This window comes from Pipistrellus hanaki (assembly GCF_964339955.1).
Source record: "Pipistrellus hanaki genome assembly, chromosome: 7".
NCBI lineage: Eukaryota > Metazoa > Chordata > Mammalia > Chiroptera > Vespertilionidae > Pipistrellus > Pipistrellus hanaki.
Window position 1 is genome coordinate 80,142,347 of NC_140509.1, and position 18,828 is coordinate 80,161,174.

General features: G+C 36.7%; 1 protein-coding gene across 9 annotated transcripts in view; it reads left to right on the top strand.

Annotated features, from left to right (window-relative positions):
- Positions 1-18,828, top strand: part of PCMT1 (protein-L-isoaspartate (D-aspartate) O-methyltransferase) — a 33,394-nt gene that overhangs the window by 10,219 nt on the left and 4,347 nt on the right. For 6 of the 9 annotated variants that reach the window (XR_014795537.1, XR_014795538.1, XR_014795539.1 and 3 more), the window contains exons 2-7: positions 4,999-5,103; positions 6,277-6,308; positions 7,857-7,961; positions 10,255-10,375; positions 12,416-12,501; positions 15,508-15,677. Coding sequence is in view for 3 of the 9 variants with exons in the window: in XM_084890157.1 (XP_084746283.1) it covers positions 4,999-5,103; positions 6,277-6,308; positions 7,857-7,961; positions 10,255-10,375; positions 12,416-12,501; positions 15,508-15,677 (619 nt within the window). In the remaining 6 variants the exon portion in view is untranslated. Of the gene's footprint in view, positions 1-4,998; positions 5,104-6,276; positions 6,309-7,856; positions 7,962-10,254; positions 10,376-12,415; positions 12,502-15,507; positions 15,725-18,828 lie in introns of all 9 variants that reach the window. The other 3 variants (XR_014795541.1, XR_014795542.1, XM_084890159.1) reach the window with 1 other exon arrangement.

Here is an 18,828-nt window from a genome sequence, read left to right on the forward strand (position 1 = left end):
ATTTCAAGTACCCATCTAGAGAAGAATGAATAAGTGAATATGATGATGGTTTTAAAAAACTTATGGATTATGGATGATTGGAATTATTGAGTGAGGCTACTTAACATGAAAAGGACAAGGCTTGAAGTGATCCTGATATGTCTTTACGTGTGTAAAAAACATTAACTGGATAGAAAATTCAATATATTCTTTGTGATTTAAGGGTTCATGAAAGTGAGTTATAAAGAGGGAGATTTCATCTTAAGGCAGGAAAGTGTTCTGATAATTGGAGTGGTCTGAAGGGCTGTATTACATCAGTGGAACTCTTCAAGTGGAGATCCTGGCATTGATTTATGAGGTTAAACTTGATGGCTTCTAAAGCCTCTATGACCTGGAAAGTCTATGAATCACTTCTCTGGAATTTGAATTGCATTCAGGGCTAATGAGCCACTCAAGAATTATTTTGGGAAATGAATTAGTAGAAGTCACTAGCTATTTGAATATGTCAGTAGCAGAACAGTGAAGTAGTCAGTAAGAACCTAATATCTCATTTTGAATGGCCATACCCCTTATTTTCCCTGTTATTTTGAACAACTTATTTTCTTTTATTTTGTGTGTGTGTGTGTGTGTGTGTGTGTGTGTGTGTAATATTTGTATTGATTTCAGAGAGGGAGAGAGAGATAGAAACATTAATGATGAGAGAAAACCATTGATTGGTTGCCTCCTGCATGCCCTTCACTGGGGGGTCATATTTCGTTTTATAACTCAATCAGTGTAATACTTTTAATATATATATTGATTGATTTCAGAGAGGGAGGGAGAGAGATAGAAACATCAATGATGAGGGGGAATCATTGATTGGCTGTTTCCTGCACGTTGGACCGAGCCTGCAACCCATGCATGCGCTCTTGACCAGAATCGAACCTGGGACTGTGCAGTCTGCAGACCGACTCTATCCACTGAGCCAAACCAGCCAGAGTTCACTGGTTTGTTGTTTTTTTTTTTTGTTTGTTTGTTTAGTAACTTTTCAGGTAGCTTGCCTAAGCTCATTTGTATAGAAATATTTTCTATTTGAATTACTTTATCCAAAACTTATAATATTTTAAAACGAAGAAATATGTTTGTCTGTTTACAATGTTTCTCTATTTGCTGTGCCTACATTATTTGTAAATTTTTAAAATTACTCTGTTATTTGGAGGGTTTGTATTTATACCTTTTATAATATCTCTCTAACCTCCTTTTTCTTGTTTACCATCTGGTCAATCAATAATAGTAAATGGCAACCTTTGATTCCTTCCATTACCTATATCAGTGTTTCCCAACCTTCTCTCATGATGAGAATCACCTGGTGGAGTTGTTAAAGCACAGATTCCTGAATCCCAACTAAGAAGTGCTAAACTAGGATTTTTGGGAACATATAGGTAAAATTGTATACTTAACTAGTGCTCTAAGACAGATGTTATATACAGAGCACTAAGTTAGGTATGCAATTTTACCTATATGTTCTCAAAAATCCTAGTTTAGCACTTCTTAGTTGGGATTCAGGAATCTGTGTTTTAACAACTCCACCAGGTGATTCTCATCATGAGAGAAGGTTGGGAAACACTGACCTATATGACAGTGATCTAATTCTACTTTTGCCCTTTTTTCACCTTCCATTATGGTTGTTACTGTTGTATTTTTTAATCCTTACCTGAGGATGTTTTTTCCATTGATTTCTAGAAAGAGAACGAAGCATTGACAGGAGAGAGACACATGGATTGGTTGCCTCTCACACCCATCCCCACTAGGCCTGGGGAACCTGCAATCCAAACCGGAAATTGAACCCACCACTCTGTGGTCTGCAGGCTGACACTCTAACCACTGAGAAAAACTGGCCAGGGCCTCCCATTGTTTTTCATTGCATTCTTTCTGCTTCATCTAAACATGTAACTTCTATTATTTTTTTTACCCATGTCTCCTCCCCTTAATTTAGTTTTTACTGTACAATTGCATATGTGTCCTTTGCTCCTGTATCTCCGGTTATTTGTTGGTTAGATGGCATACATCTTCTAGAATATTCCTTAGGAAAGGCTTGTATGTACAGCATTCCCTGAGTTCTTGCACATGCAAAATGTTTTTCTTTCTATAACCTTGATATTTGAAGGACAGCTTGGCTGGGTATGAAATCCTTGGCTTACATTATTTTAAAAATCATCTTTATTGAGGTAGAATTTATATGAAAATTCACCAAATTTTAAGGTTACAATATTAAAAATGTGATGAACAAATATAGTCTAAACTACCACCCTAATGGTTATAGGACAAAGGGTCAGCAAACTACAACCCACAAGCCAAATGGACTGCTGTCTTTTTTTTCGAAATAAAGATTATTTTACCACAGCCATGTCCTTTCATTAGTGTTGTCTGTGCTGTTCTTACAGTACAGTGGCAGAGTTGAGTAGTTGCAGTGAAGACTATCTGGCCTGCAAAGCCTAAAATATTTACCATTTGGACCTTTACAGACATTTGCTGATATTTAATACAGAAAATTTCTTTCACTCACCAAGTTCCCTCATTCCCCTTTTGAAGATAATCTCTTTTCACCCCCAATACCTAGCAGCCACAGGTTGGCCTTCTGCCACTAGTGTTTTGAATTCTATAGAATTTGATATAATTGGAATGATATAGTATGTACTCTTAGCTGGCTTCTTCCACTAAGATTAGTGCTCTTGAGATGCATTCATGTTGTTAGATATATCAGTCGTTTGCTCCTTTTTATTGTGGACTTGCACTTCCCTTAAATTTCTTGAAAATGCAGCTTCATTCTTGTTTTTCTTTGTATGTTGGTGGTTGAAACCTTAAGAAACCTGACTGCCTAAAATTTTTTTATTCCTATCAGGTAATTTAATTTTTTGTTTTGAAAAATTCTGAAGAAATTTTTTTCTTGCCTTTAAAGTCTGATAGTTTTAATGGTGGATGTCTTGGTGTTGTTTCTGATAATACTTTTACTCACTTTCTGCTAAGTTTTCTTTTAAACATTAGATTCTGTTAAATTAGCTGAAATGTTTTTATTTGCCTTTTGTTTCCCATAGACTTGAATGGAGTTTTTTCTTTTTCTTTTTCCTATTTTTACAGTTCTAGAGCAACTTTTGTCAGTATGGTGACTTGCAGTTTCTTTAATGACTGATGGATGATATTGATAGTGATAATGGGAAAGGGGAAGGAGTTGGCAGGTCTTGCTCTTTTGTTTCTGCGGGATCCTTAATTTTCTAGCTTCTTTCATTTCATTACCACTTCAAGAGACACTATCCTTTCCCTGCTTACCAGATTGTCCCCCAGAAATAATGCTTTTCCTGGTTGCCACCTTTAGTCCCACTAATTTTTTTAAACAACTTTTCTAAAGTATAATTCCATACATACCATATCATTCACCCATTAAAATTTTTAAATTTAGTGGTTTTCAGCAAAACCTGTTTTGGTTAAAAAATTTATTTCTGGATTATTAAAATCAAGTCTTACAGATTTTAGATCTGTGAGTACAGGAATGATGCTATGTTATTTATTCTTACTAGAGGCCCAGTGCACAAAATTCATGTGTGTGTGTGTGGGGGGGGGGTCACTCAACCTCACCTGCACCCTCTGGCAATCTGGGACCGCTGGCTTTCTAACCGCTTACCTCCCTGCCTGCCTGATCATCCCTAACTGCTCTCCCTTGCTGGCCTGATCACCTCTAACCACCTCTGCCTTGGCCCCCACCACCATGGCTTTGTCCAGGATTTCCGGAAGACATCCGGTCTAATTAGCTTATTACCCTTCTATTAGTATAGATAATCCTAAGCATGTCTGTGTCTGGTGTGTACTAGTCAATAAACATATTGAGTTAATAAGGGCTTTATTGAAAAGTTAACTATGTGCATGCTACCATGAGGGTTATTGAAGTTTAACATACTATTTATTTAAGCTTAAAGAATTGATTGATTTACTTTTTGAAAATTTTGTTTCTCTTGGATTCTGTAGTTTATCTGTTTGATTTTCATCCACCTCTGTGGTTACTCCTTGTCATAATCTTTGAAGGCTCCACTTCTTTGCATTTCTCTTAAATGTTTACATTTGTTTTTCTTCTCTGTGTAATCTCTTCTGGCCACTTTAGTTCACTTCCATTGCTTCATTTGCTGTCTATATAATTAGAAATCTGTATCTCTCCTAGATCTCCTTCCTGAGCCACAGATCCATATGTTCAACTGACCATTGAATATCTCCATTTGTGTGGTTCATAGCCCCTAACTGTATAAATCAGTTATCCTTTTCCTCCTTAACTCTGGTCCTTCTCCCGGATTTCTCAAACCAATATATGACAGCATCTAAACCTCTTCCCCCTCCCCCTTTTCCAAATCTAGTCAGTCAGTTGTATGTGTGTGTGTGTGTGTGTGTGTGTGTGTGTGTGTGTGTATGTATGTGTGTATATACATACATATATATATATATATATATATATATATATGGATAAAAGGAGGTTTACAGTTATGAGTATAGGAAACACAGTTTATTCTTATATTATTATTTCTTGATTATTTTCCATATAACCATTGGAAACCTACCTTTGCCCATCCTATTACCTTCCAAATATGACTCAAATCCTTCTACATTCTTACTGTTGTCATTGAAGACCAGGTTGTGATTACTGGACCATTGCAATAACTTCCAATCTTGTTCTCTTCCAATTCAGCCTCTACAGTGCAGCCAGAATAATTATTCTGAAATTCATCTGATTATCTTTTTAAAAATATATATTTTATTGATTTCAGAGAGGAAGGGAGAGGGAGAGAGAGACAGCAATAGAAACAGCAATAATAAGAGAGAATCATTGATAACCTTTTTCTTGCACACCCAGTGCACCCTGAGCATATGCCCTGACCTGGAATTGAACCATAACTTCCTGGTTCATAGGTCGATGCTCAACCACTGAATGATCCACACCAGCTGGGCACATCTGATCATCTTATTTCCAGCTTTAAATATTTGCCTCATTCATTTCAGAAAATGGAATCATCAAGACAGATAAAGTATTTGAAGTAATGCTGGCTACGGACCGTGCCCACTATGCAAAATCTAACCCTTATATGGATTCTCCACAATCAATAGGTAAGCTTTGAATTTCTAAAAATGTCAATTTTTACTCATTTACTCTATAATTTTTGTAAGGAAAAATGGACTAGGACACGGGTATTTATTATTGCCTTGCTGGTTTGAATGTTATACCTTTATAATAAAGTATTATATGTTTAGGAAGTAGCTTTTCTATTTTCTCAAGTATATACTATATGTAGAGAATTTTATAAACAATTTTTCTGAAAATATACTTTTAATGAAAATTTATGCGATTAAGCTGAGTGCTGAGTTGTCTTTAAGGACCTTAATGCTGACTAAGGTTGTTTTTCCCATTAGCATCAATTTTAAAAATTAATACTAAGGATAAGTGTACTTAAGTTATCATTGACTTCTCTGCTTCACTTTCCCTGAATTTTTTTACTTGTGCTTGACTTTAGAAAGTTCCATATTTAATTCCTTCTCCTGAAGCAGGTTTTTTGCGAGCTGCTGAGCCTTGGCAGTGGGCGCCTTTGAGGCTTAGAAGTGCCTCAGGATTCTGTGGGCCAGCTGCCATGCTTTCTTCTTTTGAAGCACTATGACAGTCAGCAGAGAAGATCCTGGGGGCTTCTGAACCCGAAGGCACCTGCTACCACCGCTCAGTGAAAATTGCTTCAGAGGCAGAAGCAGGTAAATACATTTTGAGAAAGCAGTCCCAGAAGAAACAAATTGAAAGCTGAAAACTAAGAAAAGATAGTGTGAATTTACATCCGGTGATGGTATAAGAGTAAATAGAAATAGTTTATTAGTCTCTTAAGCCACTTTGCTGGTTCTCTAGTTTATTTTTAGGTTGCCAGAAATATGAAGCAGTTTAATTTTGCAAAGATTTTGCATACCTATTATATATAGAAGCTTATTTTATTTTTATAAGTCTGAAGAGAAAGCAAGTTATAAACTTACCAACTCAACTTACTGAAATCCTTCCTTTCTTAGCCAGGAGAAGAAATCTTTAAAAATAGTGGGCCTGTGGTACTAGCATTTGGCATGATTGGATTTCCTAATTTTAACTGCTGCATGACAAAGTGCAAAATAAAATTTTGTTTTCTTGTGATCATAAAAATGAAAATTATTCTGAAAAGTAACTAATGGATGCTAGAAAAGGAGTTACATGGAGTATTTGGTATGATTGTACAGCCGAATTTATCAGTAGTTCTCTTCTTTTTTTTGCAGGTTTCCAAGCAACAATCAGTGCTCCACACATGGTAAGTTAACTTTGGTCATTTTAACTAACCAAGTCATTTCATTCTCTAATCAAGCAAAACAGCAGAGTGAAGCCACTGGTTGACAGTTATATACCAGATTTCCTAAGAGTTTACCAAATAACCCTAAATAGAAGTAAAAGATCAATTAATTGTTACTTTGACCTTTATAAATGTCTATGAAGTACCTTAAAGATTAACAGCAACAAGTCATTGTGCTGTAATGGTTGACTTTTTCTTAATGTAAACAGTATACATTTCATTTGTAAATCCATTAGAATTTATACTTTTTTAATGCATCATGACTTTTATTCACAATGATACTTCTGTGGAGAAAGCAAAATAGGAACAACTGTTTTTCTCTCCATATTAATGATATGGAAACTGAGGAACAGTGAGCTAAAAATAATTTCCAATGTCATGGGGCTAATAAATTCAGAACCAATAGAATCCAGTACTTATGGTGTTTAATCTAGAACCTTTTTCATAAACTGGTTGTTTTCACTTTTTAAAAAATATATATTTTTATTAATTTCAGAGAGGAAGGAAGAGGGAGAGAGAGAGAGACAGAAACATCAGTGATGAGAGAGAATCATTGATTGGCTGCCTCCTACATGCCCCCCAATGGGGATGGAGCCTATACCCGGGCATGTGCTCTTGACCAGAATCAAACCTAGGACCTTTCAGTGTGCAGATCGATGCTCTATCCACCAAGCTAAATTTGGCTAGAGCTGTTTTCACTCTTTAGACAAGAATCTTTGCAAAAGAATCTATGTGATTTCTTTTTGCTGAACCATTTTAAACATAATGTTTCACTGCTAGGTACTTTAGTATAAATATGAAAATCTTTTAAAGCACAGCTACAATTCCACATCATACCCAACAATATCCCTTAATATATTCTTAACTGGTAATATTGGTTGTCTTTAGGGAGTGAAACTGGTTGGGGATGAGGATGGGGATGGTTAGAACAGGGCTGTGATAGAGATTTCACTATAAGTCATTTTGAAACTTTTGACTTTGAAGTAATTACATTTCAAAATTCACACACTGGAGATAAAAAGTTACTGAAACATTTTAAACAAATGGAAGAATTTAATCAAACAGTGAGAATTTTCTTAAGTAATTCCTGTGTAGATATAAGTACTATATGTTTTCGTTGTCTTGATAGATGACATAGTAGTAACATTGGTATGAAGTTGGCAACTTTATTCATATGCCATGGTATATATACTTTATATTCTTTAAAAAAATTTGATCTCTCTGAGATCAATAGAATATATATATATATTCTATTGATCTCAGAGAGGAAGGAAGAGAGAAAGAAAGATAGAAACATAATTAATGAGAGAGAATCATTGATCAGCTAACTCCTGCAAGCTCCCCAGTGGGGATCAAGCCCGCAACCTGGGCATCTGCCCTTGACCGGAATCAGTCCTAGGACCCTTCACTCCGCAGGCCAATGCTCTTATCTACTGAGCCAAATCAGCTAGGGCATATACCTTATATTCTTGAAAAAAAGTAAATATTTGCTTTGTTTTCTTTTGGCAGCATGCATATGCACTAGAACTTTTATTTGATCAACTGCATGAAGGAGCTAAAGCTCTTGATGTAGGATCTGGAAGTGGAATCCTTTCTGCATGTTTTGCACGTATGGTAAGACCTTTATTTTTCATTCTGGCCCCAACAGAAGCATAGTTCTACATGTCCTACTTAGGATTTTAATATATCAGTAGGATTTTTATTTTATTTTATTGATTTTTCACAGAGAGAGAGAGAGGGATAGAGAGTTAGAAACATCGATAAGAGAGAATCATCGATTAGCTGCCTCTTGCACACCCCCCACTGGGGATGTGCCACTGGGGATGTGCCTGCAACCAAGGTACATGCCCTTGCCTGGAATCGAACCCGGGACCTTTCTTGTTTTTGTTTTTTTTTTAAATATATTTTATTGATTTTTTACAGAGAGGAAGGGAGAGAGATAGAGAGCTAGAAACGTCGATGAGAGAGAAACATCGACCAGCTGCCTCTTGCACACCCCCTACCGGGGATGTGCCCGCAACCAAGGTACATGCCCTTGACCAGAATCGAACCCGGGACCTTTCAGTCCGCAGACCGACGCTCTACCACTGAGCCAAACCGGCTTCGGCCGAACCCGGGACCTTTCAGTCCGCAGGCCGACACCCTATCCACTGAGCCAAACTGGTCCCAGCGGATTTTTTTTTTTATTGTTGTTGGAAGTGACAGGACAGTTTCTCTAAACTGGCAGAGCTAAAAGGGATTTTATTTGGTTTATATCATGGCTTCTTGTGTGGCTGGACTCAGATCAGATATTGTTGACAGTGGTTTTCTCTGTGGTTCTCGGTTGCCTTTCCTTTTCTCCACGTGTTGGTTTCATTATCAGACCGCCTCTTCCCTTGTGGTCAGAGATGGTATGGTAACCAGTAGTTCCCAGACTACATTCTTCCAAGTTTTCATCTGGCAGAAAATAAACACTCCTTCAGGTTTATTAGGAATGAGGGTAGAGATTCCTTTACAATAAGAAAAATACTCTTAGAAAAATGGGTTCGTCTGCACTCAGATAATAAATCAAGTTAGTTATGGAAATCTTGTCCCTGGAGGCCAGATTGGAAGTTTCTGATTTAGTTAGGTTGGGATTTATGGATTCATCTTGGACTAGAATTCATTTAACTTGCTGTAAATGTATAATCAGCAGACCACTAGCATGTAAGTTCCAGAGAGCTGGGAGTTTTGTCTGGTTTTTATCCTTAGCATATCTTAAGCATTCAGAACAGTGTCTTGTACTTAATAAGGATTCAGATAGTTCAGTATTTTTAACTTATTTTGTAGAAGTTAAGCATCACCAATGGAATGGAATGGACTAATTTTTTTTAAGCTTAGAAATATTTAGTGAGATATTTTCTATATTTGACATATCTGTTGTTTCAGAGGAAAATTTATGTTTTAAAAAAATCATTGAATTTTTGAGTTTCCTTTTTAACAATGATAGTAATTTAAGTTAATGATTTTTATACACTTAGGACGTGCTAGTCAGTGTTCTAAATGCTTTTCTTGTATTCTCTTATTCAATCCTCACATCATTTATGAGGTATGTATCTTTTACTTCTCATTTTACAAAGCTGAGGAACCTGATTCATAGAATCACTTGCCAACGTTATACACTTGTAAGTAATGAAACTTAGATGTGAACCCAGGTAGTCTGACATCAGTCTTTATTATGTTAAAGTTTTTTTTATAATGTTTATATTGGGGCCTTTTTATAATTTTTAATGTATTTTATACTTTCCACAAAATGGCAGTAGAATCAGGTATAAAAATCCCTATTAAAATTACTTAAATCCCTACAAAATGTCATGTAACATTTATATGTATTTTAATACGTATATATTTTAATCCTCACAGGAGGATATGTTTACTGATTTTAGAGAGAGAAAGAGAGAGAGAAACATCAATCAGTTGCCTCCCATACTCACCCTGACAGACAGGGGATCGAACTCACTAACCTTTTCAGTATATGGGATGACACTCCAACCAACTGAGCCACCTGGCCAAAGCTGTAATTTTAATATGTAAAGTCACACTTCTAGATTTATTATGAGTAAAAATGATTGCATTAACTACTATTTAATACTGGCAGTTAAGTCCTCCATCATGGTGCAGAATTTAAATATTATAAATTGAAGAATGATAGCATTTTTCTTAGTATTATAATTAAAATTGATTCTAGCTTTTTAATTACTGAAATATAAAATATAATTATTCATTTGTGAGTTATAGTTGAGAAGGTTGCAATAGCTAAATAATGTATAATTATCCAAATTGTCTTCATTTCTCATTGCACAATATAACTTTACATTAGGAAGCAATTTAATGACATTTAGAACGACAAATTTAGACCAGTGAGCTATTGAATTATTCTCATTTCCAGGTTGGAGCTAGTGGAAAAGTCGTAGGAATTGATCACATTAAAGAGTTAGTAGACGACTCAATAAACAATGTCAGAAAGGACGATCCCACACTTTTGTCTTCAGGAAGAGTGCAACTGGTTGGTGAGTATCAGAAAACTTAAAAAATTTCCTCTCTGCAGAATTTGTATTTTCAGATGTTCCCAATGCAAACTAAATAACAGAGCTAATTAATGCATTTTTAAAGCATTTATTTCAAAGTACTAAGTAAGAAAAACAGTTCCTTGAAAATGTTATGCTAGTTCTACCTTGGCCGTGGGTGACATGACTGTTAACTGTTTCAGAAAGTGCCATGTTGAGTTCTTTCTTTATTGCTTTTTAAGAAATAATGCCAAAGTAACAAGTGTTCATTATAAAAAAATGTAAACAGTGCAGAGATGTGTAAGATAAAAAGAAAACCCCTACTTTTCCCTTTTAAATTTTCTAGACATATAAATATATGTATGAATACATTTTCTTTAACTCATACTATACATATTGACCTATAATTTGCTTTTTTTCCATTCAGTAATATACAATGGACATATTTACATAGGAGCACATTTTGTATTGTGAAAAATAAAAAAAACATTTAAAATGTATAAAGCATAAATGTGAAGCTTAATAAATATTTGTTTAATCGCCACACCAATCAAGAAATGGAACATTGTTTGTACCTTGGTTCCTCAACTTCTTTTTTTCCTCACCATAACTCCCTTCCTTCTCCCTAGTGGTAACCAATATTATTATTATTCCCATGCATTTGCTACCTAATTGTATATCAAAAAAAAAAAAGAGAAATGTTTCCTTTAATTTTGAACTTTAGACAAATGGAATCATGCAGTATACATTCTTTGATGAATGACTTCTTTCAGTATTATGTATGTAAGATTCACCTATCTTTTTGCATACAGTTCATTTTTATTACTGTACAGCAGGGGTCTTCAAACTACGGCCCGCGGGCCACATGCAGCCCCCAGGGGAGTCTGATCCTGCCCGCCAGGTTTTTTGGGCAGTGAGCGCAGCCAAGGTGTTACAGTAGGAATTAGTAGTTCATATAGTCCGGCCCTCCAGCTCTCTGAGGGACCGTGATCTGGCCCCCACTTTAAAAAGTTTGAGGACCCCTGCTACAGCATTCCATTTTAAGAACATCACCAAAATTTGTTAATTCTACTGTAGATGTGTATTTTAGTTGCTTCTAACTTGGGGATATTCACAATGCTGCTATGACCACATTTATTCCTAAGTCCAGAGATATATATATATATACATATATATATATATATATATATATATATATATATATATATATATTCACACACATTCATTATACAGCACTCATTTCTGTAGGAGTCTTATGGTATGTTCACAGGATTCCCATAGATATTGCAAAACTCTATGAAAGTGATTGAACCAATTTACATTCCCACCAGCAATGTATCAGCTTTTCTATTGCTCTACCAACACTTGGCATTACTAGATTTTTCTTTTTGCCTACTTAGTGAGTGTATAACAGTATTTCTGTGATTTTAATTTTGTATTTTCCTATTAACCAGTGAGGTTGAACACTTTTTCATATGGTTGGCCATTTAGATTTTCATTTTTGGGAACTGCCTATTCAGATATTGAGTTGTTTATATTTTTCTTTGAGTTGTAGAACCTCTAGAGACTAACTCTTTGTCTATTTATACATATTATAAATCTCTTCTCCCACTATGTGGTATGCCTTTTCACTCCCATAATGGTACTTTTTAGATAAATAGAAATCTTAATTTTAATGTAGCCAGACTTAACAATTTTTTCCAGTGCTTTTTGTGTCCTACTTATGGCTCCTCTGAAATCACAAAGACATTTTTCTATGTCGTTTTTCAAAAGCTTTGTTATTTTAGCTTTTCACATTTAGGTATATATTTGATCTTCCTGACATTGATTTTTTGTGTATGTATGAGGTGTAGGGGTACAAGTATATAGTTTTTCCATATGCATATTCATTTGTCCAGCATCTTTTATTAAAAAAAAAAAAAAAAAAAAAAACCCACAAAAAATTGTTTAAAAACAAACAAAACTATCTTTTCCTGCTGTAAAATCTTCACACTGAGTCATCCTATCTCAACAGGCATTGAAAGCATACTGTTTTTCTTTCAGTGGGGGACGGAAGAATGGGATATGCTCAAGAAGCCCCTTACGATGCCATTCACGTAGGAGCTGCAGCCCCCGTTGTGCCGCAGGCAGTGAGTTGTTTCTGTTTGTGTGCTTCATTCAACTAAGACTCTCAAAGATTTATAGATAGATGACTTGTAGGCAATGTTAAAGACATAGACTTTTATGTCATGGATTTACTTACAGTTAGTAGATAATACTTTTTCCATTTGCAAATCCTATATAATAAAGAGGTGATATGCAAATTGACCATCACACAATATGGTCGACCCCATGTGGTCAAAGATGGCCACCCCAATGTGGACACAAGATCGCTGCCACAAGATGGCCGGCAGGGTAGAGAAGTTGTGGGCTATCAGGCCAGCAGGGAGGAAGTTGGGGGCAATCAGGCCTGCAGGGGAGGGCAGTTAGGGGTTACCGGGCCAGCAGAGAAGGGCAGTTGGGGGCGACCAGGCCTGCAGGAGAGGGCAGTTAGGTGCAACCAGACTGGGAAGGGAAGGCAGTTAGGGATGACTGAGCCACAGGGGAAGGCAGTTGGGGGCAACCAGGCCTGCCGGGGAGGACAGTTAGGGGCGACCAGGCCATCAGGGGAGGGCAGTTATGGATGACCAGGCTGGTAGGGTGGGCAGTTAGGGGCAATCTGGTTGGCAGTGGAACAGATAAGCATCAGTCAGGTTGGCAGGGGAGTGCTTAGGGGGTGATCAGGCTGGCAGGCAGAATCAGTTAGGGGCAATCAGGCAGGCAGACAAGCGGTTGGGAACCAGCAGTCCTACATTGTAAGAAGGATGTCTGACTGCCCATTTAGGCTCAATCCTATGGGCAGTCTGACATCCCTTGAGAGGTCCCAGATTGGAGATGGTGTAGGCTGGGCTGAGGGACAACCCTCCCACCCCCAACCTCCACATGAATTTTGTGCACTGGGCCTCTAGTAGTTGTATAAATGACATCAAGGTTACTAAACCCCCAGCTCATGGCTGTCTTTTGAAACGGTATTTGATACAGCAAAGAATGAGTCTACCAGTGGAATTGGGAAAATATCTTTGGAATTCATGACCTGATAATCACTTGGCTTTTATTAAATACCAGGATATGAAAGATTATTAAGTGCCTGGGAGGAACCAGGAATATTTGTCATACATTTTACCCTCACAGAGCTTATACTCTAGAAGAGATGTGTCATACATGTAACAGGGAGATTTGTGATGTGATAGCATATCATTAGCATGTGACATATTGAATGAAAAATAAAATCCTACTGTAGGAGTTCAAGGTAGCAAAAAGAATTTGCATAGACTGGTCAAGGAGACTTCATACAGGAATGGAACTAGAACAGATCTTCAGAATGGGAGAATTTGCATTGCTACAATGAGAGAGAAGGATATTGCAGTATTATATATTACAGTTGAATCAAGGAAATATTTAAGTACAAAATTGATTTTTAATTTTCTGAGATTCTGATAAGCTTGTATCGGCCCTTAATAATCCTTGGTTAAGCTCACTGAAATCTTAGGTTTCTATTACATAGGAGTTTTATGTAGTTCTTGACCAGATGACTAGTTACATTGTCTTTTCTGCCCGGTCTCATCCACTCTCCAACCTGGAAAGGGTTCTTTTTGTTTAGATCAGTCATGAGACACTAAAAATTGGAGAATTTATTCTAATCATTGACTTCTACTTACTGGTTAAGTGACTTTAGGAAAATCACTTATTCTCTCTGGTTCTGTCATCTGTCTTTTTTTGTTGTTGTTGTTTTTGTGTGTGTGTGTGTGTGTGTGTGTGTGTGTGTGTGTGTTTAAGACAAAACCAGTGGATTTTAAACACATTTTAATTGAAATAGTAACTTGGTACAGAAAAATATACAAGTAAAAAAAAACAACACTATACGTCATCAATGAATAGCTCAAATAATTTTTATATATGAACACACACATGATCAGTAGTTATTTTAACTTAAGAAAGAATATCAGCTGCCTGGTAAAAACAATTAAAATCTCAAATAGAAATGTGTTTAAATGAAGGGGCTTGGGTACAGGATTCATGTTCTCTACTAAGACCCTGTGAGGTGATCTGAGGACATTTCTAGCTTTATCGCAATATGATTTTAAACACAGTAGCACTTGCAAGTATTATAGGGATCTTTTATACATGCTGAAGGGGCTTTCCAGTTTTAAGATAACAGAGTAAAGATGTTTATATTCTTCTTGGATGTCACCCCAAAACAACTAGAAAAACAAAAACAGGAACATAACTTCTATGTTCAACTATCTAGGAGAGTCTACTTGCAAACCTGAACTCTGAAATGTGTGAAGATAGAAGAGAAATGGAGAAATAACTGGCCCAGTAAGGTAGATGAAGTGAAACCAAAGAGGCAGCAGCAGGCTGTCAATGCCTAAATCTTAAGTAATAAAATTTCCAGGAACTGAAGGACATGATTCTATAGTTTAAAAAGAACTGTGTCCAATACAATTAATTTTTTAAAAGAAAAAGGAAAAAAGAACCACAACATCACTATGAAATTTCAGAATACTAAGTATAAAGAAAAGATTCTAAAAGTTTTCAGAAAAACAAAAAGGATAAATCTGTTAAGAATTGGTACCCGACTACAGAATAGCAGCATTAGAATCAATAGGGCAAGGGAACAGACCATCACAGTTCTAAACAGAAAATTATTTCTAACTTTGAATTCTGTATGCACACATATTGCCAAACATGTAGACTAAAGATAGTTTTAGACTCACAAATCTCAACCACTCTCTCTCAAATATTCCATGCACTATTTCACTGAATGCTTCTGGAGGAGTTGCTTTAATTATATCAGAAAAAAGTGAGAAAGGAGAGAAATAATAGCAGAAACCAAAACTAGGAAGCTAGAGGATCTAGGAAGCTGGGACATCATTTTCAGGAGAGAGGCGATGAGTAAGTGGGAATTGAGTGATAAGTTTAACAATCTAAGTATGCGTGTACCAAATAAAGTACATTTGTACTTTCTGCCCTAGGACAGTGAAGCTTGTTTATAGAGATGAAAAAATCTATAACTTCGCATGTATGTGTTTTTCTTTTTTCTTTTTTCCTTTTAGCTAATAGACCAGTTAAAGCCTGGTGGAAGATTGATACTGCCTGTCGGTCCTGCGGGTGGAAATCAGATGCTGGAGCAGTACGACAAGCTGCAAGATGGCAGTGTGAAAATGAAGCCTCTGATGGGAGTGATCTACGTGCCTTTAACAGATAAAGAGAAGCAGTGGTCCAGGTGGAAGTGATTTTACCTTCTGCTCTTTCTTCTTCCACACATGCAAGGTGAAAGGGTGTGGATTTTAAGACATTAGCCTGCAAGAGCTGCTTTTTTTGGTCATTCTATGCCGCTCCATTTTAACATCAGAAATTCACTACATTAAAAATGTAGAAAAGTGTTGCATGGTCTGCCCTTTTTTTTGTTAAACTCAGATCTTTGGGGAAGGGTGGGTGAGACTTGGTTGGCACAAGGTGTTTTTAAACGGCAGTTTAGTGCTGTCTAAGGAGATCTTATCATCCGCCACTCTGTGTCTATATTTCCAAATCGTTTGTACAGATGCTGGGTGGTCATGGAAGCAAACACTTTGCTTTAAAGAGAAGGGGCCATCCTTTCCCGCCCGTCCACTCTCTGGTGTGGCATTGTTGTAAAGGGAAAGAAGGGAAGAGAGGTTCTTGTCCCAGTTTTCCAAGGTGTCAGCTTCCCAGAGAGGACATTCATCCTCTCAGCCTGACATCTCTCCCATCAGGTTCCTGGATGTCAGGCAGCCTATGCCTGCTTCATACTCAGCTGTTGTGTAAGAGCCACTGTAACAAGTAAACTTATTGCCCTTTTAAAGAACAGGCCAGCCAGTTTTAACCTACTTCAAGTTCCTGGGGAAAGGAAGGGATTCTGTCAACGCAGAGTGAGTGCCCAGGTCTCACAAACCCCCCCAAAGGGCCAGCAGCATGCAGCAGCCTCCAGCACAGCATGGCTCATTACGACCCCGTTTTGTTGTACCGCTCAGCGTAATCGGAATATTTTGTTTGAAGCCAAGATTTCTTTTTCTTCCCTCTCCCTCCATGGGGAGGAGTGAGGTCAGAAAGTAAAAGTGACATTAGCTAAGACCACTTGGAATTAAATGCCAAAATAAGAAAGGCTTACCAGTTTCCTTGTTTTAGAATCCATTTTTAGTTGACAGATATTTATTTTAAGACCATTATTTTCTTAATAAGTAGCATGGTGATTTAAGTATAATAGATATCTTAATTTTGTTTTTGAATGAATGTTTAATTGCAAAAATGGTAATGAATGTAACTTAGTTTGTTCAAACTGAGTTTTACTTTTAACTAAATTCTGATTGGCCATTTCTGGGATTCTTACTATGAATTGCATATTATTCTTCACCTAATGTAGTTATAAAGTTGTTTTCTTTGAATTCTAACCTGGAGCACAGCCACTTCTTAAAAACAAACTAAAAAGCTATCAGTCTTGTCAGTTATAATCAGATGTGGTATAACAATGAATTACAACCTTCCTTCACCTTTCTTTTAGTATAGTTATACCATTATATATTTGTATGATTGCTATTGTATAAAGGGGCAAACATATCATTGAAATTTGATATTAAATAAGAGTTCAGATTTTTATTTATATTTAAAATTTTATAAACAATAAATATTAGTACTGAGCATTCTATCTATAATTTAATGAAGGAAAGGGGTATTTTGTTTTTATAATCAGAGGTGTTTTTATTTTATTTTATTGATTTCATAGAAGGAAGAGAGAGAAACATTAATGATGAGAGAGAATCATTGATCATCTGCCTCTTACACACCCCACACTGGGGATCAAGCCTGGAACCCGGGCATGTGCCCTGACTGGGAATTGAACAGTGACCTCCTGGATCTGTGAGCCACACTGGGCAGGCCAGAGGTGGAATTTTGTTGTTGTTAATCCTCACCTGAGCATATTTTTCCATTGGTTTTTAGAGAGAGTTGAAGGGAAGAGGAGAGACAAACACCAAGAGTAATTTGTTTTATTGTGAAACACATTTCAGTTTGAGGACCTTCTTAATATATTTATTCATTAAGTATGTGTGTGCCCACTATGCCAGGCACTGGACTAGTTCAGGAATATACAGCTGTGACTTTGAAACTGACCATTCATAGTCATATGGGAGATTAAAAAAAAAATCAAAAGATAAGAAAAACACAATTACTGGCATACCTGTTTTATTGTGGTTTGCTCTGTTGCATTTTGCAGATACTGTTATTTTACCCATGAAAGGTTTGTTGGCAACCTTGGGTTGATCAAGTCTGTCGGTGCCATTTTTCCAACAGCATTTACTCAGTTGTGTCTTTGTGTTACATTTCAGTAATTCTCAAACTATTTCAGACTTTTTTTTTTATTGCTGTATTTGTGATGATCTGTGATTTTTTTTTTTTTTTTTTAATCTGTGGTTTTTGCTGTTGCTATTGTAATCGTTTGGATTGCCACGAGCCACATCCATATAAGATGGTTAACTTAATTGTTAATTGTTTTTGTGTTCTGACTGTTACACCAACTGGCTGTTCTGCTCTCTCACTCCCTCTCCTGGAGCCAATTAATAATCCTACAATGGCCTCTAAGTGTTCAAGTGAAAGGAAGAGTTGCATGTCTCTCACTCTAAATCAAAAGTTAGAAATGATTAAGCTTAATGAGGAAGGCATGTCAAAAGCTGAGACAGGCTGAAAGCTAGGTTTCTTGTGCTAACAGTTAGCCAAGTTGTGAATGCAAAAGCAAAGTTCTTAAAGTAAATTTAAAGTGCTACTCCTGTAAAACGTGAGTAGTAAGAAAATGAAACAGCCTATTGCTGATATATCAGGAGAAAGTTGCAGTGGTCTGTACATAAAAGAACAAACCAGCCACAACATTCTCTTAAGCCAGAGCCGAATCTCTGGAAAGATTCTAAACCTTTTCAGTTCTCTAAAGGCTGAGAGAGGTGAGGAAGCTGCAGAAGTTTGAAGCTAGTAGATAATTGGTTTACGGTGTTTAAGGAAAGAAGGTCATCTCCAGGTGCAGCAAAAGCTGATGTATTGATAGAAGCTGCAGCAAGTTATCCAGAAGCTCTGGGTGGGATAATTAATGAAGGTGGCTACATTAAACAATAGATTTTCCCCGGAGCCAGGTTGGGTCAGTGGTTAGAGGGGTTCAAGGCTTCTGTAGAGGAAGTAGCTCCAGATGTGGTGGAAATAGGGAGAGAACTAGAACTAGAAATGGAGCCTGAAGATGTGACTAAATTACTGCGATCTCATGGTAAAACTTTAAAGGGCTAGGAGTGACTTCTTGTGGATGAGCAAAGAAAATAGTTTCTTGAGATGGAATCTCCTCCTGGTGAAGAGGCTGGGAAGATTGATGGAATTACAACACA